Here is a 27,757-nt window from a genome sequence, read left to right on the forward strand (position 1 = left end):
TCCCATTAATAAAGATTTATTGTCCTTAATACAAGGTGCACGTGCGAATGAAAGTGACGTCATGAAAAGGAAACGCAAATGTTTCGCGGGAGTTGCTTCCGTCCCTTTTTCTAATTGGTCTCTCGGGAGGAAAGTCCCTTCACTTTCCTCCTTGTCCTTTTTCATTCACATTCACAATCACAACTGATGACGTCACATTCACGCTTGCTTTGCCCAGGCGAAGAAACACTTTAAATATGTATTGTATTATTCGCTGTCCTTTCCACGGAACGTAAACAATGTTTTGTTTTATTTTCAATGCCAAAGCGCTAAAATCATCTTGCCAAAGTGGTACATGATTTTGTTGGGCATCTATTGCTGGAAAAGCGAAACCTGGTCACGTGATCAAAACGAGACGCCTTTGATTGGCTGGTGCCAACGTAGCCGCTATTGCATCATGAAATTAAACCCCGCCTCTTTCCGGAAGCGCGCACCATCTGTTCGCTGGCGAGTAAACTTTTGAATTTGAGTCGCTGAAAGACGACAAGAAAGAATGTTTTAATTATTTTACTTGAGTTTGATTCGCTTGTCGTGTTCCTAACGACACGCCGAAGAAGACATTTTCGTTTCTTTGCGATGGAGGTAGACGTGCTGGACTTTTTGGTTCCTGTGGAGAACAACAAGACTTTGTTCGTGTGGAACATCCAGCCGGACTTGACCGAGGCCCACATCCACGTCAGTACTCGCCCGAACAACAACAACAACAACAACAACACACAGGAACAACTTGTGCATACGTACGCGTGTGTTTGCTATGTATGTTTAGATGTTCGTATGTGTCTGTATATGGGGTGCCGTTCGTACAGCCGCTCACACTGAAAATAACAGCAACATTTTGTCACAGTGAGCTTCAAACAGTGTTGAAAGAAATGGTGGGAATTTTCGACAGTCACTTTGATGCACATTTAGGATCTTATTTGTCAACTTTATAGTTCAATCCAAATGTCACATGCTACACCTAAGTGTCAAATCTAAATATGAATCTCACAGTTCTGAGGAGCGGGGATCGATCCCCGGCCCCGCCCGTGTGGAGTTTGCATGTTCTCCCCGTGCCCGCGCGGCTTTTCCCCGGGCACTCCGCTTTCCTCCCACCTCCCAAAAACATGCGTGAATTGGAGACTCTAAATTGCCCGTAGGCATGACTGTGAGTGCGAATGGTTGTTTGTTTCTATGTGCCCTGCGATCGGCTGGCAACCAGTTCAGGGTGTACCCCGCCTCCTGCCCGATGACGCCCGCGACCCGCGTGAGGAGAAGCGGCTCACAAAATGGATGGATGGATTTATATATACAGTGTGTGTGTGTGTATATATAGATATTTAACATTTAGATTTAAGATATCTATTTAGATATCTATTTAACATTTAGGTGTATATTCAACATTTAGATTTGAGATTTATTTAATATTTGGAAAATTCACACCATTTGAACACATGAAGCTAAATGTGACAAAATGTTGCTGTTATTTTTGGCGTGAGCGGGTCTACAAATGGCAACCCATATATGTCCACTGGAAAAAAATGACCAGTGTAAAAATATTGAAAACAAGGCATTTTGTCCTCTGCCAAAGGAACTACTTAATTGATTCTTAAAATAAGATGTTGAGGTTCTCTCTAGGAGTGAGCAGGTCGGGTAGGGTTAGAAATGAGCTCATCCGAGGGACGGTCAAGGTTCGATGTTTTGGAGACAAAGTTCGAGAGAGCAGACTTGGACACGTCCAGAGGAGCGAGAGCGAGTAAAAGGACGATGAGGACGGAGCTGCCAGGCGAGAGAGCGAGAGGAAGACCGAAGAGAAGGTGGACGGATGTGGAGAGGGAAGACGTGAGGGCACTTGGTGTTCCAGAGGAGAGGAGGATGCGGGAGAGAGGCCGACGCGATGTGGCCACAAGCCCAAAGGAAAATAAGCTCTTGTATCTCAAAACAAGTCTTTTTGTCTTGCTGAAGAATTAGCCAAAAGTCAAAACTGATGTTTTCGCTGGAACTAAGATGAATTGACTGGGTCTGATCTTGGGTTTTCGCAGTGTATTTGTGTGAATGCACGTGTGTTGTAGGAGCGCTTGCACGCGGTCTTCTCGTCCTTCGGCCCGCTCTACCTGGTGAAGGTGCGTCCGAACGCCGCGCTGAGCACGCCCGGCTTCAACGGCATGGTCAAGTTCTACTCGGCGGCTCAGGCACGCAAAGCCCAGCGGAACACGGACGGACGCGCCCTCTTCCAGAACACGCCCCTCATGGTGGACACATGAACACACACATTCTCTTCTTCTCCTTTTTTGTGAGGGAATGCTAAAACGTGTGTGTGTGTGTGTGTGTGTGTGTGGTCAGGTGAGGTTGAGCTCCAAACAGACGCCTCACTTCCTGTCTGGCAACAAGCCTCTGAGCCACGCCCGCTGCGTGGAGTTGGCCAATGAGTGCCTGGGATTCAACGGGTGGACGTGTGACATCATCACAGTAATTTCATGGACGCCTTTGCGGGTCGCGGAGATGCGGGGTGTCACGTGACTCGAGCGCTTCCTGTGGGGCCCGCAGCTGAAGGAGCTTCCCTGCGAGGAGGAGGAGGAGGAGGAGGAAGCCGGCGGGCGTGTGCGTGTGAAGCTGGGCTGCGTGGTGCAGATCTCGTTCCCGCGTCACGGCGTGAGCACGCGAGGAGCCGCCGTGGTCGAGGAGGACGTCGTCGCCGCAGGTCGGTGAGAGCGCACATGGAGGACGTCGTCACGTGCGCCGTCGGCGAGAGCGCGCGTGACGCGCCGCCTTCGCAGACGTCTTATGACTCGACGCTGAGTCAGTGATTGGCAACGCGGACGCTGGGACGTTTCGCGTGCCCGCTACGATCGCAAATCTTTCGTTTATCACGGCCGTCGTGTTCCGTTACACCCTCGCAGTAGGTGAAATTAATTCTTGACGTTATTTGTAATCATGTCAATAAATCAAATCCAATGTATTTGTACAGCATTTTTCATACATTAAAATGCAACACAAAGTGCTTTACAGAAATTAAAACTGACAATTAAGATGGTAAGAAATAGACAAGACAAACCACTGTTATGAAGTGCTATTTTTCTCCATAAACACGTTACACACCTTTTTGGGGGGAGCGAGAATGGAATTCACGATTTTGTTTCATTCAATTCAATTGTTTTGAGTTGCGGGCGTGGTCACGGAATGAATTGAACTCGGATCTCAAGGCACAACTTTCTATAAAAAAAAAAAGAACGTAACATAAAAATGTTCAGAATCCAAATCGTCTTCATTGGCCAACGCACGAGGAATTCGTCTGCGGCGGTCGGAGCCGCTCGAGCGCGACGACAAACAGCCGCTGAGATCGAATCAAAATATGAATTTCGGACATGAAAACACGGAGAGTCATTGAACGATGAAAGGTCGGCGGTCACGCGGTCCTCGAGCGGTTTCCAGTGAGTCGTAGCGGCACAATTGTGACACATGACGACAGTTGTGCGAATGCGTCAAGCACGTAAATGGCCGGTAGGAATCAACAAGAGTCGTGCAAACCACGCAGAGCGACCACGCCGCCACAATGAGTGTGATGTCCTAACGGAGGTGTGCAAAACTGGCAGCATGTCACAATGGAATTGTTTAAGAAGTTAACGGCGAGAGGGAAGCAGCTGTCAGAAGGGCCGCTGATTTTAGTTTGCGTTGTTGGATAGCGCCGACCCGAGGAAAGGAGCTGGAAGAGGCGGTGACCGGGATGCGGGAGGTCCAGGAGGATTTTGCGTGCCCTTGTCTTTGTGTTTGCAGTGTGCAAGTCCTCAAGAGCGGGGAGGGGGGTACCGCCGATCCCCTCGGCAGTCCGAACTGTCCCCTGCAGTCGGATCTTGTAGCGGCGCCAAACCGGACAGCGACGGACGAACCCGCGACGATTCGATGACCGCTGTGTAGAACCTCCTCGACCGCTCCTCTGCTGGGCCTTTGTCACCACGGACTAGATGTAGAGAGAGAAGAGCGGCGGCCAGAGGACGCATCCCTGGGGCGCCCCGGCGCCGGTGGCGGGCGTGGATGAGGTGGCGTCCCCCGCCCTCGACCTGCCGCGTCCCGCCCGTCAAGAAACTGTAGATCCGCCGGCAGACGAGACGCTGAGCTGGAGAAGCTCGGAGGAGAGGAGATCTCGGATGACGGTGTCGAACGCGGAGCTGAACTCCACCAACAGAAGTTTCAGGATCCTCGCGTAGCTCCCCGCGCCGTCCAGGTGTTCTAGGATGAAGCGCCGACCCGTTTGTTCGATAGGCAAACTGCAGCGGGTCCGGCGGGGGTCCTGTGACGCTCTTGAGTTGGTCCAGCACAAGGCCTTCAAAGGACTTCATGACCACAGATGTCTGTAGTTATTCAGGCCTGAGATTGCAGGTTTCTTGGGGACTGGGACGACGGTGGAGCTTTTGAAGCAGGATGGGACTTCGTACATTTCCGATGAGCTGAGTGAAAACTGCAGATACCGCTTCATGTCCTCTTCGTGAAGTGTCGAGGTCAGAGGTGTAATGGAGGTTGTCGCTGGTTGGGGGGGACCCGGTGGGGAGGGTGAAGGATTCTGAATCGTTACGTAACATGATAAAAAAAAAAAAAAAAAAATCCAATAAAAAAAATCAAGTGTACCTAATCAGGTGGCCGTATGTGTGCGCGCAGGTCCTGAGGCGCTGCTGCAGAAGCGCAGCAGGATGCACAAGCTGGTGCGAGACAAAGCGGCGGTCCAGGCCTTCTCCACGGTGGTTCTGGTTCTCCTAGGTCAGCCGGTACCGCTCGCGCCGGCCGGTCGTCATGGCGATGCCGTCCCGGCTAACTCCTGCGCCGACGTGTGTGTGTTCGTCAGGTGAGGGCAAAGTCACGGTGGAGCTGCGACGCTCGGCGGAACACCTCTTCTCCGAGGAGTCTCAAGGAATCGTCCAGGTCCACAGCCGGGACCGGGACCGGGACCGGGACCGGGTGAGCGCTTGCGTCTGCTTATTCGACGTCCGCGTCGTGTCCGCCGACCCCGACTGATGATGTCATCGTGTCAGGTGGACAACTTTCCTGCCAATGAAGACCTCTGGGAACACGAAGACCTGGACCTGACCGTGTGGTAGACCGCCACCAGCGCGGCGGGCGTGAAAATTTCAGCAACTTGCATAATTGAAGGGTATTTTTAACAACTATTTCATTACTCATACTATTTCATTTCATTTGACAGAAAATGTGGTTGTTTTTCATGGGGAAACCTAGCACTCCACAATATTATACTTTATAAAAACATACAGTAATTGCATAATTAAATAAAAGTCAAAAGAATGAATCAGTGTTTGACACTTTCTCCCTCAATTGTGCCGTTCATTCTGGTTTGCGCACCTTGGCCACTTGGGGGCAGTATAAAAAAAAAACCGATTCATCGAACAGTTGCGGTGCCGACCTGGCCGGGGAAAACGAAGAAAATACAAATACATACATATACTCCAAACTGTACAATGTGACAGGACGTGGCATCACAGCATGCTCGGAGCATGGGAGCAGATCAAAACGTGCGACTCAGTGTTCAAAAAGGAGTAGAAGGAAAATAACGTGTATATATATATATATATATATATATATATACACACAGTCGGGTAGCAGGCCCAACAACGAGACATTTTAGAAATTAAACATGTTATCATGCACAGCTTAAACATCAACATTGTGTTACATAGAGGCAAAAAACTACCTCGTCGTTCAATTCAAAGGTATTCCACATCAACAAATAAATTACATAAAAATTGTACCTAAATAAATGTTGCCTGTTGTCGCTTTTGTGTTTGCTGACGGGTCCCGTGTGTTTGTGTTTCAAGTCAAATGTTGACCCGATTCTGCTGAAAAGTTTCTATTAATCCACAAACAAGTTTGACGTCACAAAGTTTATCAAAACAACGAGGACGTGTCACAGTCATTAGCTTAGCCTAACAAGTTTCACAAAAGACACGATACAAATACTAAACAACAAACGCTTGATTTCAAGTTGCAGAAACAAACAATCCAAACAACAGACTGCAAGGAACCACGACATACACACGGAGCAGGGGTCACGACCTTTTTGAAAGGGAGCGCTCCTTGTGTGCTGATGAATGCGAAGGGCTTCCAGTTGCATACACACTTCTGAAATCACACGAGGACTAAATCATCTCATCGTTACGCTCGCTAACGTGCCTCCACGAGCGCGACAACGCTGACCTTTGAACCTTCTTAAAAAATATTGTCATTCCCCAAATGTACACCAATGCAAATATGATTTAAAAATGCAACAAGAAAATACATCGAACTGGTGAGCTATTTTTAGAACAGGCCTACTCGTGGTCCACATGGGCTACCGGGTGCCTGCGGGCACCGCGTCGGTGACCCCCGCTGACTCGAGAGTCCCCCTTTGGGACGGCTGCGGCTGCGGGGCGTCAGTCCGCAGCGGTCCAGGTGTGCCGGCGTTCGGGTTCAGGTCTCGGTCGAGACGCCGTCCCGGCACGCGTGCCGCTCCTCCGCCGCTACGATCCGACCCCGGTGCTGCGCCGCCCGCCACGTGCCGCCGCGCACGAAGAAGCCGCTCTGGGCAGAAGACCAGCGGGACGTGAGCGAGTAGGAAATGAGCAGGAATGGGAAGTGAGCGAGAAGCTTGAAGGAGGAGGACCCCCGCCGCCCCCCCGCTCCGTCCCCTTATCGCGGTGCGAGGCTACCTTCCACAGCAGCGCGCAGATGAGAGCCAGCAGGCCCAGCCCAGCCAGGACGGACGCCGCAATCATCCACAGGGGGGCGCCGCTGCCCACCCGCCGCTCCGGGTAGGGATAAACGTGGACCTCCATCTGCAAACAACAGCGGCGCCGCGTCAATGTTGTCGTCGCTGTCGTTGGCTGCAGGGGGCGCTAGTAGCACCTGTGCGCTGTGGGCTTCCGTGTTGAAGGTCCCCAGCCTGAGAGTGGCCCGCCCCCGCAGCAGCACGGCCCTGGCGTCCATGTAGTGCTAACGCACAAATACACACGCACGCAGCAGTTGCTTCGTTGCTCCACCTGGGGGAGCCATTTGAGCCTTTCCGCCACATCCTTGATGTCCGACATTTGCAGTGGCATGCACGTAGATTTGGGCGGGCAGGTGGGCCCCGAGATCGTTCCCTAAAATGTCCAATGAAAATCCTTTTGGAGTGAGGGTGAGGTCGGGAATGAGCAAACGGAACGACGATCTTTCGTCATTCTCCAATCACTAGAATCGGTATAAGCGCAACCGACTTCCGCATTCGGGTCGAAGCGCTTCCTTTTGGTTCGGGCGAAGGGCGAACGAGACGGGATCCAAGTCACAGTAGGAACTTTAAACATCTAGAATGTCTTTTTTTAAGCACAAGATGTCACCACAGATGACAGTAGCCCATGTTTAGGCTTCGTTCCTGGTTATGTATATCATATCGCATTTGTATAAATAAATGAGATACATGTAGTTAACTTTTGTCCAAAAAGACAAGCCATAAAGACAACAAAAAAGTTCTGCTTCAAACCATCATGTCGTCAAACTGTATTCATGATTGTTAGCGTAGCGTACGCAGGAGGTCCGCTAATCTGTTTTCCGGGTTTGGTCACGTGACTTTCTGCATATAGCGGCTTAGCAACCTGACAAGGTTCCCCCAAAATGGCAGTCTGTCAAAATGCTGCATCTGGTTGCAAAGGCCACTTCCGCCTGAGTACAACGTGGCAAGAATTTAGAAAATCAGAAGATAAGAAATGTGATATCGCTAAATAGAAAATCTGGCCACAAATCGCCTTCGAGTTAGCATCAAACAATACACCTTGATTATTTCTCAGCACGTCTCCTCGACTCTCTTGTTTCGGCAGCCCTTCTCCGATTGGCTGACGAGTTTCAGTTGAAAATATCCACCAATAAGCTTGCGCGGGCTGAAATTCCAGGAGAGGCGTTCTCCGAGTGGCAGCGCTTGCCCTCAAGAATCCGCTTGCGTAGCGCAAAAGGAACATTATGGTGGGAAGAGGATTTTTCCTGAACTTATTTGTTCTGGGGGATTTCAGAAGTGCTCATTCCTTCTTTTTTTAGAAAATTCCACAAAGATGGCAGCCACATTGCTACTAGTAGGGTCCAGGAGGCTACTCATGCGTGACACATGTGACTAGTGTGACTAGTGCAGGACGGTAGTCTAGTCGTGTGACTAGTGCAGGACGGTAGTTTAATTCAACAGTGACACTAATACTGGAAAATGCATTACTAGTGAGAAAGTTGTTCTACTTGTGCGCTTACTACTGAGGACAAAGAGCGTACTAGTAGCTGGATGTCAAGGATATGGAAAAATGCTCAAATGGCTTCTCATCGTGCAAATGTCGAAGAAGAACCTCCAACATGGTGGCCTTCCACAATCGTGCTCGTAACGTCACACTGGCGCCCTTCTTCACGTGCGGCAGCGGACACGTGAAGTGCACGCACTTGGCGCCGCCGTTCACGCAGTCCTGCATGCACACGCGCACACAAAAGGGACCTAGCGACAGCTCATAAGTCAAGGTAGCACGTAGTGATTTTGTACGGCGGCGCCCCCTGCTGGTGGTCCTACCAGGACGTAAGACTTGTTGTTGGTCTGCAAGTGACGGACAGGCGTGCCGTGTCCCGTCCCCTTGTCCTTCCTCACTTCCTCTTCCTGCGCCGGAGTCTGCCTCTCCCTCCCGCTCGCCTCTCTGGACATCTGTTACACAACATGTTTGGCATGTTACACGTTCCACATGTTACATGACGTGATCCATGTATCTATACACAGCATAGGGATGTTTGGCGTGTTACGTGTTACACAATGTGCGTTTGGTGTTACATAACACACTGTACATGTGTTTGGCATGTTACGTTGCACACCATGTGTGTGTTTGCTGTGTTACGTTACACGGTTGTTTTCTGTATTACATGTTACACAAAATATATGTTTGCTGAGTTATGTTTCACATGTGTTTGCTGTGTTACATGTTACAATCCCAATCCCGTTGTGTTAAACAAATAAAAACAGAATACGATGATTTGCAAATCATGTTCAACCTATATTTCATTGAAGACACTACAAAGACAAGATATTTCATGTTCAAACTGATCAACTTGATTGTTTTGAGCAAATAATCATTCACTTGGAATTTGATGGCTGCAACACGTTCCAAAAGAGCTGGGACCGGGTCCTGTTTACCACTGCGTTACGTCACCTTTTCTTTGAACAACATTCAATCGACGTTTCGGGAACTGAGGGCGCTCATTGTTGAAGCTTTGTCGGTGGAATTCTTTCCCATTCTTGCTCCATGTACAGCTTCAGCCGTTCAACAGTCCGGGGTCTCCGTGGTCGTATTTGACGCTTCATAATGCGCCACGCGTTTTCAATGGGAGACGGGTCTGGACTGCAGGCAGGCCGGTCTAGTACCCGCACTCTTTTAGTACAAAGCCACGCTGTAACACGTGCAGAATGTGGTTTGGCATTGTCTTGTTGAAATAAGCAGGGGCGTCCCTGAAAAAGACGTTGCTTGGATGGCAGCATATGTTTCTCCAAAACCTGTACGTACCTTTCAGCATTAATGGTGCCTTCACAGATGTTACCCATGCCATTGGGACTAACACAGCCCCACACCATCACAGATGCTGGCTTTTGACCTTTGCGTCCAGAACAGTCCGGATGGTTCTTTTCCTCTTTGGCCCGGAGGACACGACGTCCACAATTTCCAAAAACTATTTGAAATGCGGACTCGTCGGACCACAGAACACTTTTCCACTTTGCGTCGGTCCATCTCAGATGAGCTCGGGCCCGGAGAAGCCGGCGGCGTTTCTGGGTGTTGTTGATAAATGGCTTTTGCTTCGCATAGTAGAGTTTCAAGTTGCACTTCCGGATGTAGCGCCCAACTGTATTTACTGACATTGGTTTTCTGAAGTGTTCCTGAGCCCACGCCGTGGTACCCTGTACACATCGATGTCGGTTTTTGACGCAGTGCCGCCCGAGGGATCGAAGGTCACGGGCATTCAATGTCGGTTTTCGGCCTCGCCGCTTACATGCGGCGATTTCTCCGGATTCTCTGAACCTTTGGATGGTATTATGGACCGTAGATGACGAAATCCCTCAATTCCTTGCAATTGTACGTTGAAGGAACGTTGTCCTTAAACTGTTGGACTATTTTCTCACGCACTTGTTCGCAAAGAGGTGAACAAGTGCGCCCCACCTTTGCTTGTGAATGACTGAGCAATTCTTTTCTACCCAATCACGGCCCCCGCCTGTTCCCAATTCGCCTGTTCACCTGTGGGATGTTCGTTCCAAACAGGTGTTTGTTTGGAACGAACATTCCTTAACTTTCTCACTCTTTTTTGCCACCTGTGCCAGCTTTTTTGGAACGTGTTGCAGTCATCAAATTCCAAGTGAATGATTATTTGCTAAAAACAATCAAGTTGATCAGTATCTTGTCTTTGTAGTGTATTCAATATATATCAATCAATATAAGTTGAACATGATTTGCAAATCATTGTATTCTGTTTTTATTGATGTTTAACACAACGTGCCAACTTAATTTGGAATTGGGGTTGTACACACCGCGTTTGCTGCATTACATGTTACGAAACGTGCGTTTGGCATGTTACATGTTACACAACATACATGTTTGGTGTGAGTAATAATAAATAAAACCCAGCCATTCATTTTCAACACCGCTTATCCCGTTCAGGGTCGCGGGGCTTCGGGCGAAAGGCGGACTGCACCCCGAACTGGTCGCCAGTCAGTCACAGGGCACATTCGCACCGTCACTGAGTGGGAACTGAACCCACGCTGCCCGCACCAAAGTCAGGCGAGTGGACCGCTACACCATCAGTGAACATAAATCAAACCAGGAAAGAAAACAATAAATGATTTAGTTATTTTATTCTAATGATTTTTTACCTCCTCTACGAAAGTTTTTAAAAGTCCCCTAACACGCTGGAGCAATACATGTTAAGTCCCCCCCGTTTGCGTTGAGGCATCGCCACGGTTACTGACCTTCAGGCGCAGAGGGTTGACCACATTGCCGGGCGGAACACATCGCGATTCCGCGCTTCCGTTCAGCGAGATCTCCGTCAGGTAGAGGAGCCACTTCCCGTTGGACAACTCGCTCGGCCAATTGAACGCCAGCTCCGGGTTGCCTCGGCAACTCCCGCCCAAGTGCACCTGCCGGACGGGGGCGCCACTCACACCACGGAATCTCCGACACAAGTCGATGCGGACTTGGGCCGGGATTCAAATCCCTGCCTAGCCGCTATATAGCGCCCTCTATTTTGGAGCGCGTCTAGGTTATCTCCGATATCGAGCCCTTAATGATGAAGAAAGACTCGAATTTTCTTTGAGAAAATAAACATTGTTTTCCGATTTATCTTTCTATCTTTTAGTAATCAGCAGTAGACCATGGGTTGGTTTCACCCAAAACACCAGTTTCTGACCAGAAAGTGGAGAAAGCGAGCTTTTAGTGAAATGTCAAGCAGAACAGTGACTTTGATGCTTTTATTTTGCTTTTGTGACACCTCAAACTATAAAGCAACAAAAATAGACAGAGAAGGGGAGGGGCTTGTGGTTGCAAAATGGTTTTTTGTTTTTTTTTACAGCTATACAACTAAAAAATGCCCCGTGAGCGACGCTGACTCATACTCATCGCATGGCCCGAGTTGAACGTCGGTGGCTTTATTCCATGGCGTTCGCCATTCACTCCATCGACAACCGCAACATGTACTCAGTTTATAGCACACATAAGCATACTTTTTGGGAGTGTCAGATGTCCACACTTGTCCGACTTCCAACGTGTTGACATTGTCTGATCTTTGTTTTCTTGGTCTTCTATTCTAAAGCCGTAGTAATAATGATGCATTACACTTACATAGCGCTTTTCTAGACAACTCAACGATGCTTTACTATTGCACGCGTTATTCATTCGCTCCGCAGTCCTATCTGGCGGCGGTAAGCGGACTGCCCCAGGCCACAGCTGGCCTGGGGCAGTCCGACAGAAGCGTGGCCATTGTACGGCTACGGCCCCTCCGACGAGGCCCGCCGCCAAACGTCGGACCGCATTCATTCGTAGCCAATGCGGGTTAAGCGTCTCGCCCAGCGACACGATGACGACATGCGCTCGGGCGGGGATACGAACCGGTGACCCTCCGGTTTGAGGGCGTTCTCTGTGCGCCCGCTGTGCTGATCTCAAATCCGAAGCCATGCAACGGCACCGCCCGGAGGAATCTGTTCGTCGGAATTTCACAGACAAGCTGGGCGAGACCCTGTTCCACGCCTGCCCGTTGGAAAATGGCCTTGACAAACATCAGTGGCAGTAGGCGATTGGATCGCAGTTGCTGAATAGAAACGTCCGCGGCAGTCAACGGGTTAATGGCGACCAAAGCTCGTTTTCATTTGACTGATGAGTCAACTCTGTACAGTAGATAGGCCACCATATAAAAATCCGTATCTAGTGATTAGGGAACAGGGAGCAAGCGATCGCGAACGCAGATTTTCAGGGCACCTTTTACGGAGCGAGCTAGGCCCCGATATAGCGGGTTAGGGAGTAGGGAACGCGTAAGGATGGGTAATGCACAGCTTCGGCCTGACCTGGAAAGTGAAGATGAGCAGAGGGCCCACGTCCTCCGTTGTCCTCATGGCCGACTCGCCCACCGCGTGACCGCTGAAGGGGACGGGGCCCGGTTGACGGGTCCTGTCACGAGCAGGAAGAGGGTAAGGCCGAGATGGGTTCCCTGAGGGGTCCCCGAGGTGCTGTACTCACAAGGTGAGGGACATGTCCACAGAATAGTTGATCATCAAGGAGAGCGAGACTGGAGACAAGTCCGTCTGCTCGCTGAGCCTGGACATGATGCACGCAAAAGTTAAAGCATCCATCCATCCGTCCGTCCATTTTGTGAGCCGCTTCTCCCCACGCGGGTCGCGGGCGTGCCGGAGCCCATCCCGGCTGTCATCGGGCAGGGGGCGGGGTACACCCTCAACTGGTCGCCAGCCAATCCCAGGGCACATACAAACAAACAACCATTCACGCCTACGGGCAATTTAGAGTTGTCAATTAACCTAGCACGCATGTTTTTGGGATGTGGGAGGAAAGCGGAGTGCCCGGAAAAAACCCACGCAGGCACGGGGAGAACATGCAAACGCCACACAGGCGGGGCCGGGGATTGAGCCCCTGTCCTCAGAACTGTGAGGCAGACACTCGAACCAGTCGTCCACCGTGCCGCCGGTTAAAGCAGGCCTTCTCGAAATGTTGTGGTCCAGGGAGACATTTTTCCAAGGATCCCCCTCATAATCTTAACCGCAAACAAACAACTACCATGTGCACCCCGTAACTTAGTATAGGGATTTTGGAATTGTTCAGTATTTCAACCTAAATACTCATGACCTGTTTTAACAGACGAAAGCTTAAACAAATTAATCCGTCCATCCGTTTTCTAAAGCGATTATCCTCATTAGAATCCCAGGTGAGGTGGATCCTATCCCAGCGGACGTTAGACGAGAGCCGGGGTACACCCTGGAACGGTCGCCAGCCGATTGCAGTTTCTGTGTGAACGTGGTGTTAAATGTGAGCGAGTGAGTGAGCGTGTGTCCTACGTAGACATCTGCAGCAGCGTCTCCACCTCCCAAGTGTCCCAGCTGGTCTCTGAAGGCTCAAAAATGATCCACACTTCAACCTGGAAGGTAGCCCGCATTAGATCCACCGCGGCAGGAACAAGGAACAGAAAACAAAGAATGAGGAATAAAAAAAAAAGAACGAGGAACAAACAAACAAAAACGAAGAACTAAGATCAAGGAGAAAGAACAAGGACCAAAACACAAGGAATAAAAAATAAAAAAAATCACAAGGAACAAAAGAACAAGAAATAAAGAACCAGGGCTGAAAATAAAGAAAAAGGAACAAAAAGGAAAAACAAAGACCAAGGAAATCAGACCAATGAAAAGTTCCGTACCGTCTGGTTACTTTGGAAAGGGTTTCCCAGCTCACACAGAACCACGAAACCTTCCACGGAACATTGGACTTTCTGGATGCCACTCTGAAAGGAGCAAAGACACCAGAAGCTTTGAGCACGCCAAGTCCAAGTACCATTCCAGACAAGTCCAGGTCAAGTCCGAGTCTTATTCCAAACAGACCCATATCAGGTCCAGATGTGGTCAATGTCAGTCCAAGTTAAATCCAAGTCACATTACAGACAAGTCCATATCGGAACTTGAACTATTGAACTCGTTGTCAGCACCTTAGTCCGGACTCCGGAGTAGACCAGTGCCGGCGGGACCGTGACGTTAAGCAGGGCCAAGTGAGCGTCCTCCTCTGTGTTGCTGATGTTGACCCGCAGCAGAAGACGGTCCGCGCCGCCCCCGTAGGACCACACCTGACGGCCAGACCACCTGGAAAATAGCCGGCCTGTCAGTAGAGGTCTGCCCCGAACCACTGCGGCGGTCTTCTGGGTTACCGCGCTCTCCAGACTTACGTGCTCAGCGGCTGCTGCCTGGCGTCGGTGAAGTGAGCTGCCATCTGCAGGTTACTGTGGCAACGGTTATCGGAACCGCACGCCTTCTGGATGTGCACCTGAGGAACAAATGCGACACGTTTCTTACTACTACTTCACTTGTTTGCGGAGAACGCTGAGAAGTACCCAAACCCAAACACTTCGTTTCTCTATGTAGCATGATTCCGGGACGCACAAGAGGGCGAATCGGAAACGCAACGCAAAAGCTAGCAACGGGTCAATGCTTCCCAACCTGATATTACTTGGAAGAAGGCAGGCCCAGGTCGAGCTGTTTTGGAACATAATATGAGACCACTTCGAAGAAAGGCCATAAAACGTTAGTGGGCCCTCAGGACTGTCAGCGCAGAATGACAAAGCACTTGTCGTCTTTGGGTGACCCCCAGAGGATAGTAGCCTAAAGTGCATGCATGTGACTGGAATTGTTGCCTCTTCAACACACACAACACACACACAAATACTTACTACCGACCCATAAAAGGTTCTCACCTGAGTCCTGACTGGTCGGGATCTGCGGCTCAGTACCGGGAAGGACGCCAGGTCCTGGAGGGGCTCTTTGTTCTTGGGCATCTTCTGCTGCACGGACGCGTTCAGCGAGAACACCAACGCGGCCACGTGGTCTCGTACGGGAGTCTGACGCAAAGTCAGAAAATCGGTCAACGTGTTCTGGAGGCCACGCCCATTTCCCGTCTGAGTCCCAAAGTTCTCACCGGCAGTCCGACGATCAGAGTTCTGCAACGCCGCTGCGGAACCAGCATGGAGCCCGAGTACGCGCTCTGACCATTGCCACGGAAACGCAAGCGGGGCTTCGGGCTGCCAACGTCGGCAGCCACGCTGAACCGGACGGCTGACGGACGTGCGGGCGGTCACATGATGTCACCGTAACAAACAAACAAATAGAAAACGCAGGCAGCGTTTACAAAACGAAGTACGGCGCTGCGTTGATTTACGTGTGCCCCAATTTACAAGTTTTCGGATTTACGAGTTGTGCTCGGTACATGTTTTTTTTTGTGCTTTGTGTCGTGAGTCAAAATTTGAGGGACTGGAGCGCCTCACATACGTGCCGATTGGTCAACAGGACAAACACACAAACTCCACGAAATGGAAACGGCCAACCGGAGTCAACTGGAGTCAGAGCTCCTCACATCACTCGCTAACTAGGCCACGCCCCCTTTAAAGGCACACTGTTGGACCACTGTGTGTGTGTGTGAGACTCTTGGCTTAACTACTTTATTAACCACTTTGTCTTGACATTCTCTTTTCTTCAATTTTATTTCTTATTTTATTTTATTTTTTAGACTTTATTGCTATTTCTCTTCAACAGAACAGCAAAAATGTTTTGGTTTTTTTTGGATTGGAATCCGCATTAATTGCGTTTCAAAAATGTATTTCCTGTAAACTTGTAAAAACCAGTATGCGTTATTAGGATTCCCACTTAGTTTCTAGGCAGGACACGCCCCGCTGCAACGTGAGCGTGCAAAATCCTCCGCATCCCGGTCACCGGCTCTTCCGGCTCCTTCCCTCAGGTAGGCGCTACCGATCGACGCAAACTAGAACTAGTAGACATTCCGACAGCTTCTTGCCTCTTGCGATCGACTTCTTAAACAGCTGACCTACAATTCCATTGCAACATGCTGGCAATTTTTTTGTCTTTTTGACTTGAGTTGGTTGTCACATTTCTGTGGGGCCAACGATACACGACTCGTGCACTCACTGTCGTTGTCTCGACACGCTGCACTATTTGCATATCTGTGGTTGACCAATACCGGCCACTCATGCCAGAGTAGCATCTGCACCATTTGCACACTGACTGAGGAGTATCTGCAACATTTGCGCAATCGACATTGTCCCAGATGATCGTACTACTCTTCACTTAAAAACCGCATGCACTCCTTGAAGTCTCGGCGCCCTTTGCACAACGGTCATTGCGCCGGACTATTGCAATATGAGTCGTTCGAACTGCTCTAAGTGCTCGAGGACTCTGCATCTTTATGCACAATTGTTTTTTGTCAATGTCTTTATGTCCCCAAAGTGTTGTGTAAATTGACCGTCTGTTGTACTAGAGCGGCTCCAACGACCGGAGACAAATTCCTTGTGTGTTTTGGACATACTTGGCAAATAAAGAGGATTCTGATTCTGATTCTGATTCTCGGCTGAGCTAATTATCTTAAAAGAAAAAACAAGATGGCTGAAAGACGAATCTCCGTGAAGCTGGTTTTGGTGTGTGTGCGCGCCTCTGCGGTCGACTCACTGATGTTGTCTCGCTGGCGCGTGTCACCGGTGCTCCACGTGTACGAGAAACACACCTCCACCTCAATACTGACACACGCACACACAGTTAGCATGTTGTTAGCGTGTTAGCCGGCATCGGAGTTGAGTCCTCTCACCAAAAGTCGCAAGTGTTGGGCTTCACAATATTTGGGGACACTCTGATGGTTTTGTTGAGGTGGATCACCGGACGAGACCTGCACGCACAATCAGCACACGTCATTAGTACAATACTAGGAAGCCCGCTTACCATTAAGTACTACGCTGGAGCAATACATGTTAACTCGTATTATAACTGTAGCACGCATTTGTCAATTATTAAAGTTTTGCCTTACAAGTAACACTACTAGTACGCCAAAGTTGTCCGACTAGTGAGGACAAAGAGCGTACGAGTTCAGCTTCATCCTTTCTAGCATTCATTCAATAACGCAGATATCCAGCTTGCGGTTCGTGTACTAGTACACTATATGTCCTCAGTAGTCGGACAATTCGGCACACTAGTTGAATGACTGCATCTTAGTAGTTTGTTCCGCTACAAGTGCCTCTTTTGGCCTACCACTACCCAATTAAACCTTACTCGTAAATTACTGCGCTGCACTGGTAACGCTACTAGTAGCCATGTGTCACGCACTAGTAGCCTCCTTATCAGCGCACGCTCAAAAAGCTCGATACAGAGCTGTTTGAGCATTTACTGCACATCCCATAAATGCTGAAAGGGCCTTTCGAGAATCGGCTCTCGGAAAGACACCGAAGAGGTCGCGTCATGCTGGCGGTCAAAGGTCCGTTCATGAAAGCAATACAGTTCAATAGATGCTATGAATCTATTCTACTACTAATCGATTAGATTCACTAGTCTACTAATCAATATAATTCAATCAAATCAACTGATTAGCGATGACTAAAGCATGTCGCGACACGTTGAAAGCGTCCGATGGCGAAACAAGAAGTGTGCGCGCTCGCCTCAGCAGGACAGCGGTGTCGTCCAGCGAGCCGACCAGAAGGTCTGGATGTCGGTTCCCGTCCACGTCCAGTCCGCCGGACAACGAGAACCCGAAAGTGGACAAGCGAGGGGACAAACTGCTTCCGCTGATCACCTGCAGGGGGAGCCGAAGCGCAGTCACACAGTGTACGTATGCGTGTGTCTGCGTTTCTGTGTGCGTGTGCGTACGCGTGCGCTCGGGTGAGGCACCTGGCTGGGCTGGCTGGAGACACCGGTGCTGCTCCCGCACCAGATCATCACACTTCCTGTTCCATGAAACGGAGCGCCCACCGCAAAGTCTGCAACAAGCGTCACGACATCACACGGTCACGTGACATCACACAGTCGCATCACGCGCCGAGATGACCTTCCCTAACCCTGGAAGCCGTCTCCGTCGAGGTCGCCGGCGTGTGCGACGGCCATTCCGAACGCCGAAGCGGGCGGCCCCTTCAGCGCCAACGTGGGCGTCGAGCGGAAGCGCCCCCCCGCGTTCATGTACACGTAAACCGCCCCGCCCACTTCCTGCTGCCGCCGGAAGTAAAAAGGCGCGCCCACCAGCAGGTCGTGCCACCTAGGGGTGACGCGTAGTGAGACGTGGCGACGCATGAGGGCGCAAGACTCGCCTACCCGTCGTTGTCCAGGTCCGCGGCAGCCACGGCGTTCCCGAAGTACGAGCCCGTCTGCTCTCCTCGGAGCGTCTGCCGGATGGCCAGCCCGGCGCCGGCATCTTTGACCGCTAGGAGCACAGAACCGCGGGCGTCCTCTTTGGTGTCCTTCGGCGCGCCTGCTTAGGGGAACACCTTTCAATTTACGCTACTTGTTCTTCATGTCCAGCTTCGGGTCCATGTACTAGTACGCGCTTTGTCCTAACTAGCAGGGGTGATTCTAGGATCAGAAGCACCCCCAAGAATGGGCTGGAAACAATAAATTGTTTGACTACTGAGTCACTGTTAAGACAGTCCAGCGCACTAGTAAAAATGTTTTTTTCAACAACTAGAGCCCAAGTCGTTCTACCAGTGCGACATGCTTGGATCTGGTTGGATGTTTGGTGGTGGTCAGAGGGCCCTGCAGGTGCAGAATGGCAGCCACGCTTCTGTCAGACTGCCCCCTGCAGTGCAGCTGTGGCCGCACAAGTAGGGTGTGACTGTGGAGTGAATGAATATTGTGTGCAACTGTGATGCATCTTTGAGTGTATAGAAAAGCACTATATATATATATATATATATCTCCATCCATCCATTTTCTGAGCCGCTTCTCCCCACTCGGGTCACGGGCGTGCTGGGGCCTATCCTAGCTGTCATCGGGCAGGAGGCGGGGTACACCCTGAACCGGTTGCCAGCCAATCGCAGGGCACATACAAACAAACAACCATTCGCACGCACATTCACACCTACGGGCAATTTAGAGTTTTCAATTGACCTAGCATGCATGTTTTTGGGATGTGGGAGGAAACCGGAGTGCCCGGAGAAAAGCCACGCAGTCACGGGGAGAACATGCAAACTCCACACAGGCCGGGACGGGGATTGAACCCCGCACCTCAGAACTGTGAGGCAGACGCTCTAACCAGTCGGTCACCGTGAAAACAGAATACAATGATTTGGAAATCATGTTCAACCTATATTTCATTAAATACACTACAAAGACAAGATATTAAATGTTCAAACTGATCAACTTGATTGTTTTTAGCAAATAATCATTAACTTAGAATGTTATGCCTGCAACGCGTTCCAAAAAAGCTGGGACCGGGTCACGTTTACCACTGTGTTACGTCACCTTTTCTTTGAACAACATTCAACAAACGTTTGGGAACTGAGGACGCTAATTGTTGAAGCTTTGTCGGTGGAATTCTTTCCCATTCTTGCTCCATGTACAGCTTCAGCCGTTCAACAGTCCGGGGTCTCCGTTGTCGTATTTTACGCTTCATAATGTGCCACACATTTTCAATGGGAGACGGGTCTGGACCGCAGTCAGGCCAGTCTAGTACCCGCACTCTTTTACTACGAAGCCACGCTGTAGTAACACGTGCAGAGTGTGGTTTGGCATTGTCTTGCTGAAATAAGCAGGCGCGTCCGTGAAAAAGACGTTGCTTGGATGGCAGCGTATGTTTCTCCAAAACCTGTATGTACCTTTCAGCATTAATGGTGCCTTCACAGATGTGTAAGTCACCCATGCCATTGGCACTAACACAGGCCCATACCATCACAGATGCTGGCTTTTGAACTTTGCGTCCATAACAGTCCGGATGGTTCTTTTCCTCTTTGGCCCGGAGGACACGACGTCCACAATTTCCCAAAACAATTTGGAATGAGGACTCGTCGGACCACAGAACACTGCGGCGTTTCTGGGTGTTGTTGATAAATGGCTTTTGCTTTGCATAGTAGAGTTTCAAGTTGCACTGAGGATGTAGCGCCGAACTGTATTGACTGACATTGGTTTTCTGAAGTGTTCCTGAGCCCACGCGGTGATATCCTTTACACATTGATGTCGGTTTTCGATGAAGTGCCGCCTGAGGGATGGAAGGTCACGGGCATTCAATGTCGGTTTTCGGCCTCGCCGCTTACATGCAGTGATTTCTCCAGATTCTCTGAACCTTTGGATGATATTATGGACCGTAGATGATGAAATTCCTTGCAATTGTACGTTGAGGAACATTGTGCTTAAACTGTTGGACTATTTTCTCAGGCACTTGTTCACAAAGAGGTGACCCTCGCCCCATCTTTGCTTGTGAATGACTGAGCGATTCAGGGAAGCTGCTTTTCTACCCGCTCACGGCCCCCACCTGTTCCCGATTCGCCTGTTCACCTGCGGGATGTTCCAAACACGTGTTTGATGAGCGTTCCTCAACTTTCTCACTCTTTTCTGCCACCTGTGCCAGCTTTTGTGGAACCTGTTGCAGCCATCAAATTTGCTAAAAACAATAAAGTTTATCTGTTTCAACATGAAATATCTTGTCTTTGTAGTGTATTCAATTCAATATAGGTTGAACATGATTTGCAAATCATTGTATTCTGTTTTTATTTATGTTTAACACAACATCCCAACTTCATTGGAATTGGGGTTGTACATATATATATATATATATATATATATATATATATATATATATATATCCATCCATCCATGCATCCATTTTGTGAGCCGCTTCTCCTCACTTGGGTTGCGGGCGTGCCGGAGCCTATCCCAGCTGTCATCGGGCAGGAGGCGGGGTACACCCTGAACTGGTTGCCAGCCAATCGCAGGGCACATACAAACAAATAACCATTCACACTCACATTTATATATGTACACTGAATTTTCTTACTACACTGTCGTGAGGACAAATAGCTACTAGTCCACGAACCTGCAGCTGGAAGGATGTGAAAGATATGCTCAAACAGATTTCCACACCTGTTCCTCAACTCAAACAATCAATAAATACGTCGATACAGCTATCAGCTGATTGGATGGACACAAAGGAAGTAATCACCTGTTACTATGGTGACGTCATCCTGAGAGAGAAGACCAGCAGCCTGAGTGACTGAATAGCCTGCACACGCACACACACAAATGCACACCACACACACACATAATAGAAGTTAACATGTAACCATCCAATTAGCATGTAGCCGAGCTGTTTGCATGTAATTTAGTTGTTAACACATTGCTGTTAGCACATAGCCTAGATGTTAGCATGTAGCCTTGATTATTATCTGTAGTCTAGCTGTTAACACATAGTTCTTAGCATTGAGCCTAGCTGTGTAGCACGTAGCTTAGATATTTGCATGTAACTTTGCTGTTTGTTAGCTATTAGCTATTAGGATGTACTGTACCCTTGCTGTTTTTAGAACATAACCTAGCTGTTAGCACATAGCGTAGCTGTTCGCACCTACTATGTAGTGTTGAGAGGGTCACTGACCTAAGTAGATGTTCCTGCGCTGCAGGTTTGGGAAGGAACTCCTCCTGGTGTCAAAGATGACGTGAGGATTGGTCCAGGTCACGTGGACGTTTCCTTCATCAAAGAAATGGTGGAGGAGAAGGACGAGGACAAGTCAAAGAAGAAGAAACACAAGGAGACGGAGAAGAAGAAGAAGAAGATGAAGGCCTCATACCTTGCCATTGGTAACTTCCTGGCGATCCGATGATGATGTCATGCCGAAAGATGGCGGCAGACATTCCCGAGCTACACATGACCTCTCTGCTCACGTCCCCCAGGTGACTGCATGCACACACGCACATAACGGTGAGTGGGCGGAGCATGATAACTTTACACCGTGTGCCCCGCTCCCCTGCATACCTGCACACCTGCTCAAGGGACCGCCACTGGTCGTCTGCGCCATCGTGGCGCCGGTCGTCGCCGCGGATATAACAGCGACCGATCATGTGTCTGAGTTCGGACGCACCGTAAACCTTCACAAAGCGATGACCGCACGCCTGCGGGGCCACGGTTTGCACGTTAGCATGTTAGCTCGACAACTCCACACGTAGGCGGGCGGGCGGCTAGCGTGTTGCTTGTAAGCTCATTTTCTCGCTCCGATACCGACATTATTTCCGTATGTCAGGTACTCGTGAAGGCTGCCGATACCAGCCACCGATACTTAAAGGACAAAAATCTGACATGGAGTAAGTCCTCCTTGCCAGTAGTTGGTGCTGTACTACGGTGGTTTGATACAGCATTAGTTGAGTCGCCAACTGTCATTTTTTTGCGATGGTCCGGTCCAATCGGGTTCGAGCGCATGGCACGGTGTGCGGCGTCCCTAAGTGCCATTTTGGCCCGGTACACACATCAAGACAATCGGACTGTTTTTGTCACGATTTTGTCCCTTCCCGACCAACGATGACCAACGCCAGACTATTGCATGTCTTATCGGATTATCCTCTAAGATTATTCTTGAGTCTGAGTTGTGTTAAAAGTGGATTTGTCCCGATTATTGCGACCGAAACGAGTCATGTCTGCCAATCTTAAATATTGCACGCCTTCAGTATTTAAGACCAAAAATCTTTGCATGTGGGGGGAGCCAACGACACCGACTCCAGAGTCATGGCGCCGTGAATTGTGATGTGTAACGGAATGTAGCCAATCAAGACGCGGCCTGACTCAGGAACACACGTGTCTTACCTGATGGCGTTTTTTGTATAAAGTGGCTTTCCCAGACGGCAAGAGGTATTTTCCAAAGCAAGTATTTTTCGGCACAGTGTCTGCCCGTCTTCGTTTTTGTGAGCTCACATGTGATCACGCGAGATTTCGAGATTGGTGGCGGAACAAATCTTTCTGTGTGTGGTGTTGAGATGATCGGAGCACACCACACATCGTATGACCAAAACTGTCAAATGCCATATTTTTGATCTTCATGTGTGGGCTCTGTAACAGCTAAAGAATCTTTTAAGATTAAGGTTAGGTGTGTGTACCAGGCCTTAAATTGGCATGTCATCAATGCCACGTGGACTCACCAGGACCCGCCCCCCGGGTGGCCCTTGACTGGCCAGCGACACGCCCAACCACATGTCCTCAACCAGGTCCTCGGACGGGTCCAAGTCTGCAACGCACCAATCACAAGGGAGGAGGAAGGGGTAGGGGTGTGGCCCGTGTCTACTGGTGGTTATGGTTTCACCCGGAAACACGAAGTACTTTCAAAGGGCGCACTCTGACTGGCCGAAAAGAAGGCTGGCCTCACCTTGCTTAATGAGCGATAGCCTCCTGCAATCCGATTGGTCGGCAGTTATCGGGCAGCTGTAGACGCCCCCGGTTCGATTGGCCGGGACATCGGGCTCCGCCCTCTCTCTGGGAGCTCCGACCAATAGGCTTTGAAGACCATAGACGACACGACACAAACGCGATGCGTCGCTTTTCAGTGTGTGTGTGTGTGTGTACACTGTGTGAGTGTGTGCACCGGTGTGTCTGTGTACAAAGAGAAGGTCAAAGGTCAGAGGGTACTCACAGGTGCTTGTGTGACTTGAGGTCAAGATGCAAAGCGACGGAAAGTCCAAACAAAGTTCCGTCTGCTCCCGTCTTCAGCAGCGGGAAGCGCGTGTCCACGTTGGACGCCGCACACGCTAATACACACGTGCTCAACAACAAACTCACGCATGTCGCCATGGAGACGCTCCCACACACAAACATGCCCTGAAAGACAAAACCACACACGCATTAACACACGTGTTACAAAATGAATAAAACAAGTCATGTGAAAACAAAACAAAAAGTGTGCAAACCCCAACTCCAATGAAGTTGGCACATTGTCCATCCATCCATTTTCAACACCGCTTATCCTGGTTAGGGTCACGGGGAGCCGGAGCCTATCCCAGCTGACTTCGGGCAAAAGGCGGACTACACCCTGAACTGGTCGCCTGTCAGCGGCAGGGCACATATAGACACGGACAACCTTTCGCACCCACGTTCACACCGTCACCGAGTGGGAACTGAAACCAAAGTCAGGCGAGTGTACCACTGCACCATCTGTGACTGAGTTGGCACGTGTAAAACCTAAATAAAAACAGCTATAATCGGGCCCTCGCACCCCGGTCCCGTCGGGGTACTGGCAGTTTGAGGTCCGGGCAGGTTGGGGTATTGACACGAGGAATTAAGGGCCGCAAATTTCCCCCGGGCAGTAGGTTGGACACCACGCTGTTGGACAAGTGCAAAGGTATGGCCCGTGTTCAGTAAATGTGGGCAACACAAAAATGGAGGATGACATGCAAATGGCCCCCAGGCCATAGGCTTGACACCACTGCTGCACGACAACTGCAAACGTATGACCCATGCAAATGTTGCAAAAAGGTCCGGCCGCACAAAATGGGAGGAAGCCAGTCCTCCCATTTTGCAAATGGCCCCTGGGCGATAGGTTGAACACCGCTGCTGTCAAAAGCGCAAAGCCGTGTGAAAGGTTATATTGCGAAAAAGCAGGCCACACAAAAATGGGGGATGGCCCCCAAATGGCCCCCAGGCCATAGGGAGGACACCACTGCTGTTGGACAAGCCTTTTATAAGGTTCTATTGAATAAATGAAAGATGATAACGAACTCTTAGGCCTACCACACTGCTGTATGTATTGTTGGTAATGATGGTGGGACTTTGAACTACTCTGAATGTTCCATTTAAAAGGCCGCAGATCATTTTCGGTTGAGTTTACGACATGGGTTGTATTACAGTTTTGTTCGTGTGGGCGTGCTACACGTGTGTATGAATCTTCGTAGGCGGAGGTGCAACGTGGCGCGGATAGGTCTTTGATGAACTGTCGCCATGTTCTGTTTTGTGGCGAGCTCAGAAAAGCTACGGTTGAAGAGCCGCCATTGGCATATGTTATGTCGGGGGGGGGAAGCTTCTGATAACTTTGAATGTGCCAGGTGTTGAGATGGTACTGACCAAGTTTGAAGGCAATCGGATGAAATCTGTAGGACAAGTTCGCAAAAGTGTGACACCTGTAGATTTTCCAAAAGGGTACCTTTAAAAGGTTGTACGTCGGTTTCTGTTGAGTTTAGGCTATAGGTTGTAATCACAATTTTGTAGAAGTCGGGGTAATACACGTACCTGCCAAGTTTGGTGGGCGTAGGTGTGACGTACCACCAGTAGCTCTTTGATGAAGTGTAGGTATGGCATCAGCAACCTTGCAAAAAGGGCGAACTGTCTTGTACTGCCCTGCAGTTCCATTATAGGAGCCTGGAGGGCGCTTCGCGTCCTCTCGCTCTCTCCCCCCTCCCGTCTCTGTTTTCAGCACCTGTCTCCGATCAGCCTCATCGCCACCGGCACATAAGCCCGCCTCTTCCAGGAAATCCTGGCCAAAGTATTGCAGTTACTTCGAGCGGTACCACGGCCCACTTGATTCGAGTAAGCTTGGTTCCCTTTTTTGACTCCCGTCAGTGTTCCCGTGTTCCTGATCCACGTCACTCCTGCCCTGCCGGCGCACCCAGGACTACCTCCATTACGTTCCTAAATAAAACTGTTCATCACAATCTCTCTGCCTCCGCCTGCTCTTGGGTCCAGCTACTCCCCACACGTGACACAAACCTTACGATTACGAAGTCGCAGGTCACTTCCCGTTGGGTTTAGGGTATGTGAGTCTTTGAGGTTTTTGTACGTCTGGGGTCGATACAGGTGTGCGCCGATTTTTGTAGCTCAAGGTAAAACGTACAACGAATGAGACTTTGATGGATTTGAGGCATCTTCGGTTTTGTGGCGAAATGTGGAACGAAAGGTTCGAAGGCCCGCCCCCGTCATACAGTTAAAAAGCTTTTGATAACTTTGACTGTCCCGTGTACAACTTGAGTTGTTCAACAGTCCGGCGTCGGAGTCTCTGCCGCCCGCCAGAGGATGCCCCCCTGGGCAGCTGCCCGTGTTGCCAATATCCGAAACCTCCCTGATAGAAGGTCACGGGATTGGCAGAGATTTCTCCATATTTTCTCAATCCATCCATCCATCCATCCATTTCCTGTCGCGCCTCTCCTCACGCGGGTCGCGGGCGTGCTGGAGCCTATCCCAGCTGTCGTCGGGCAGGAGGCGGGGTACACCCTCGACTGGTCGCCAGCCGATCGCATTTTCTCAATCTTTTGATGATATTATGGAATCCCTCAATTCCTTGCCATCGTACATTGAGACACGCTGTTCTTGTCGGCAAAGTGGTGACCGTCGCCTCATCCGTGCTTGTCAACAACTGAGCCTTTCGGGGATGCAACCTTTCTACCCGATTGTGACACTCACCGGTTTCCAACAAACCTGTTCGCCTCAGGAATGTTCCAAACAAGTGTTTTGTTTTTTTTTAGCATTCCTCAACTTTCCCGGTCTTTTGTTGCCCCCAGGCATCAAATTCAAAATGAGGGAATAAAAACAGTAACATGAAATATCTTTGTAGTGCATTCAATTGAATAGAAGTTGAAATGCATTGTTTGACACAACGTCCCAACTTCATTTGAATTGGGGTTTGTAACAACAAGATAAACGTGATAAAACAAACGCAAGTAGTAAAATGTAACTTGAACATGATCAAATATAATGTCAACGTGGAAGTAATAAAAGATGTAATGTGAATGCACTAAAAAAACAATGCAAACGTGACAAAACGTGAATGTGAAAAAATGTCATTTAAAGGGAACCACACCTTTTGCCAAACCAACTTTTTCTAGTATTTGGGATGTTATGTTGTCTCTATGGTGCCTCAATAAACATGTGCCATCAAATGGTCCCTGCATTCCTGCGTTCCAGACCTTTTTCTGCCGAAGCCTGAATTCAGCTTGTTGGAATTTCCCCAGCTTCTCGACGTCGCTCGCGAAGATCTCCGCTGACGACGTAACAAACGCAACGCGGAGGCAACCAATCAGAGAAAAGGGGGCGGTCTTAGCCAAATCTGGACAAAGCGGAAGCAGCCGTCAGAGGGGCCTTTTCCGGACACTCGGATGACAAGGCCAAGGTGTCCTTTCAAATGAAATTGACACTTTGATACTAAGTCCATGTTAGAGAGTCACTCTATGGAGCTTGAAATAGCCAACAACAGGGGACCTTTAATGTAATATCAACATTTAATGCTGTGAAAAGGTTACTTGTAAGCACAGTAACAAACATGGAAGAAAATAAAACACGCAACCTGAACGTGTTAATACGAACACGGGCCAAAAGTGGTCGTATGAACAGGTCAATAAAAAACAACATGTAACATGATAAAACCTAACGTGACCTGAAATAGGAACACTTAATAATGTGAACTGGAACTTGAACACATAGTAATAAAACATCAGCATGGCACATAAAGACAATAAATGTGAGAAATAAAACACGCAACATAAACATTTCATAAAAACTAGAACAAACAGGTATTCCAACAGTAACGTGGCACGTAAACACAATCAAACGCAACATAAACGAGTATAAAATAAAACAACATCAAATATATAGTGTCGTTAACATTTAAATAACCAAAGGTAACGTAGAAAACTGGGTCAAAAAGTAAAGAACAAATCAACCTGTTGCGATGAAGACGCCGAAGAATCCTCGTCAGGCCGTCGATCGGATTTCCGCACGGCTGCTCGCCAGCGCTCGTCGTC

General features: G+C 49.4%; 2 protein-coding genes across 11 annotated transcripts; one reads left to right on the forward strand and one right to left on the reverse strand.

Annotated features, from left to right (window-relative positions):
* Positions 1–440: 440 nt before the first annotated feature.
* Positions 441–5,734, forward strand: rdm1 (RAD52 motif containing 1). Of its 2 annotated transcripts, none has more exons than XM_061700228.1 (7): positions 441–714; positions 2,088–2,267; positions 2,359–2,484; positions 2,563–2,716; positions 4,669–4,767; positions 4,853–4,958; positions 5,039–5,734. In XM_061700228.1, the coding sequence occupies exons 1-7, from the start codon at positions 616–618 to the stop codon at positions 5,103–5,105; spliced, it is 831 nt and encodes a 276-aa protein (XP_061556212.1). In that variant the 5' UTR covers positions 441–615; the 3' UTR covers positions 5,106–5,734. The 2 variants fall into 2 exon arrangements, with proteins under 2 accessions (XP_061556212.1, XP_061556210.1); XM_061700226.1 differs by having other exon boundaries at positions 4,853–4,965; positions 5,040–5,732.
* LOC133414684 (integrin alpha-3-like) lies at positions 5,380–27,754 on the reverse strand. Of its 9 annotated transcripts, none has more exons than XM_061700222.1 (28): positions 27,677–27,754; positions 23,665–23,849; positions 23,401–23,528; positions 23,177–23,262; positions 22,023–22,159; positions 21,838–21,944; positions 21,645–21,737; positions 21,216–21,275; positions 18,377–18,533; positions 18,127–18,320; positions 17,960–18,048; positions 17,731–17,864; positions 16,890–16,967; positions 16,754–16,821; positions 15,213–15,349; positions 14,992–15,135; positions 14,467–14,564; positions 14,233–14,383; positions 13,948–14,031; positions 13,592–13,671; positions 12,762–12,839; positions 12,590–12,692; positions 11,003–11,170; positions 8,573–8,701; positions 8,358–8,471; positions 6,904–6,990; positions 6,708–6,833; positions 6,376–6,579 (listed from the first exon to the last, which is right to left on the reverse strand). In XM_061700222.1, exons 2-28 carry the CDS (start codon positions 23,844–23,846, stop codon positions 6,469–6,471), a joined length of 3,123 nt encoding a protein of 1,040 aa, XP_061556206.1. In that variant the 5' UTR covers positions 23,847–23,849; positions 27,677–27,754; the 3' UTR covers positions 6,376–6,468. The 9 variants fall into 9 exon arrangements, 8 of the variants coding, with proteins under 8 accessions (XP_061556203.1, XP_061556202.1, XP_061556204.1 ...); XM_061700221.1 differs by having other exon boundaries at positions 18,377–18,536; XM_061700219.1 differs by having other exon boundaries at positions 5,380–6,579; positions 6,708–6,990.
* Between the last annotated feature and the right edge of the window lie 3 nt (positions 27,755–27,757).

The sequence above is a fragment of the Phycodurus eques genome, chromosome 16 (genome assembly GCF_024500275.1).
Source record: "Phycodurus eques isolate BA_2022a chromosome 16, UOR_Pequ_1.1, whole genome shotgun sequence".
Taxonomy (NCBI): domain Eukaryota; kingdom Metazoa; phylum Chordata; class Actinopteri; order Syngnathiformes; family Syngnathidae; genus Phycodurus; species Phycodurus eques.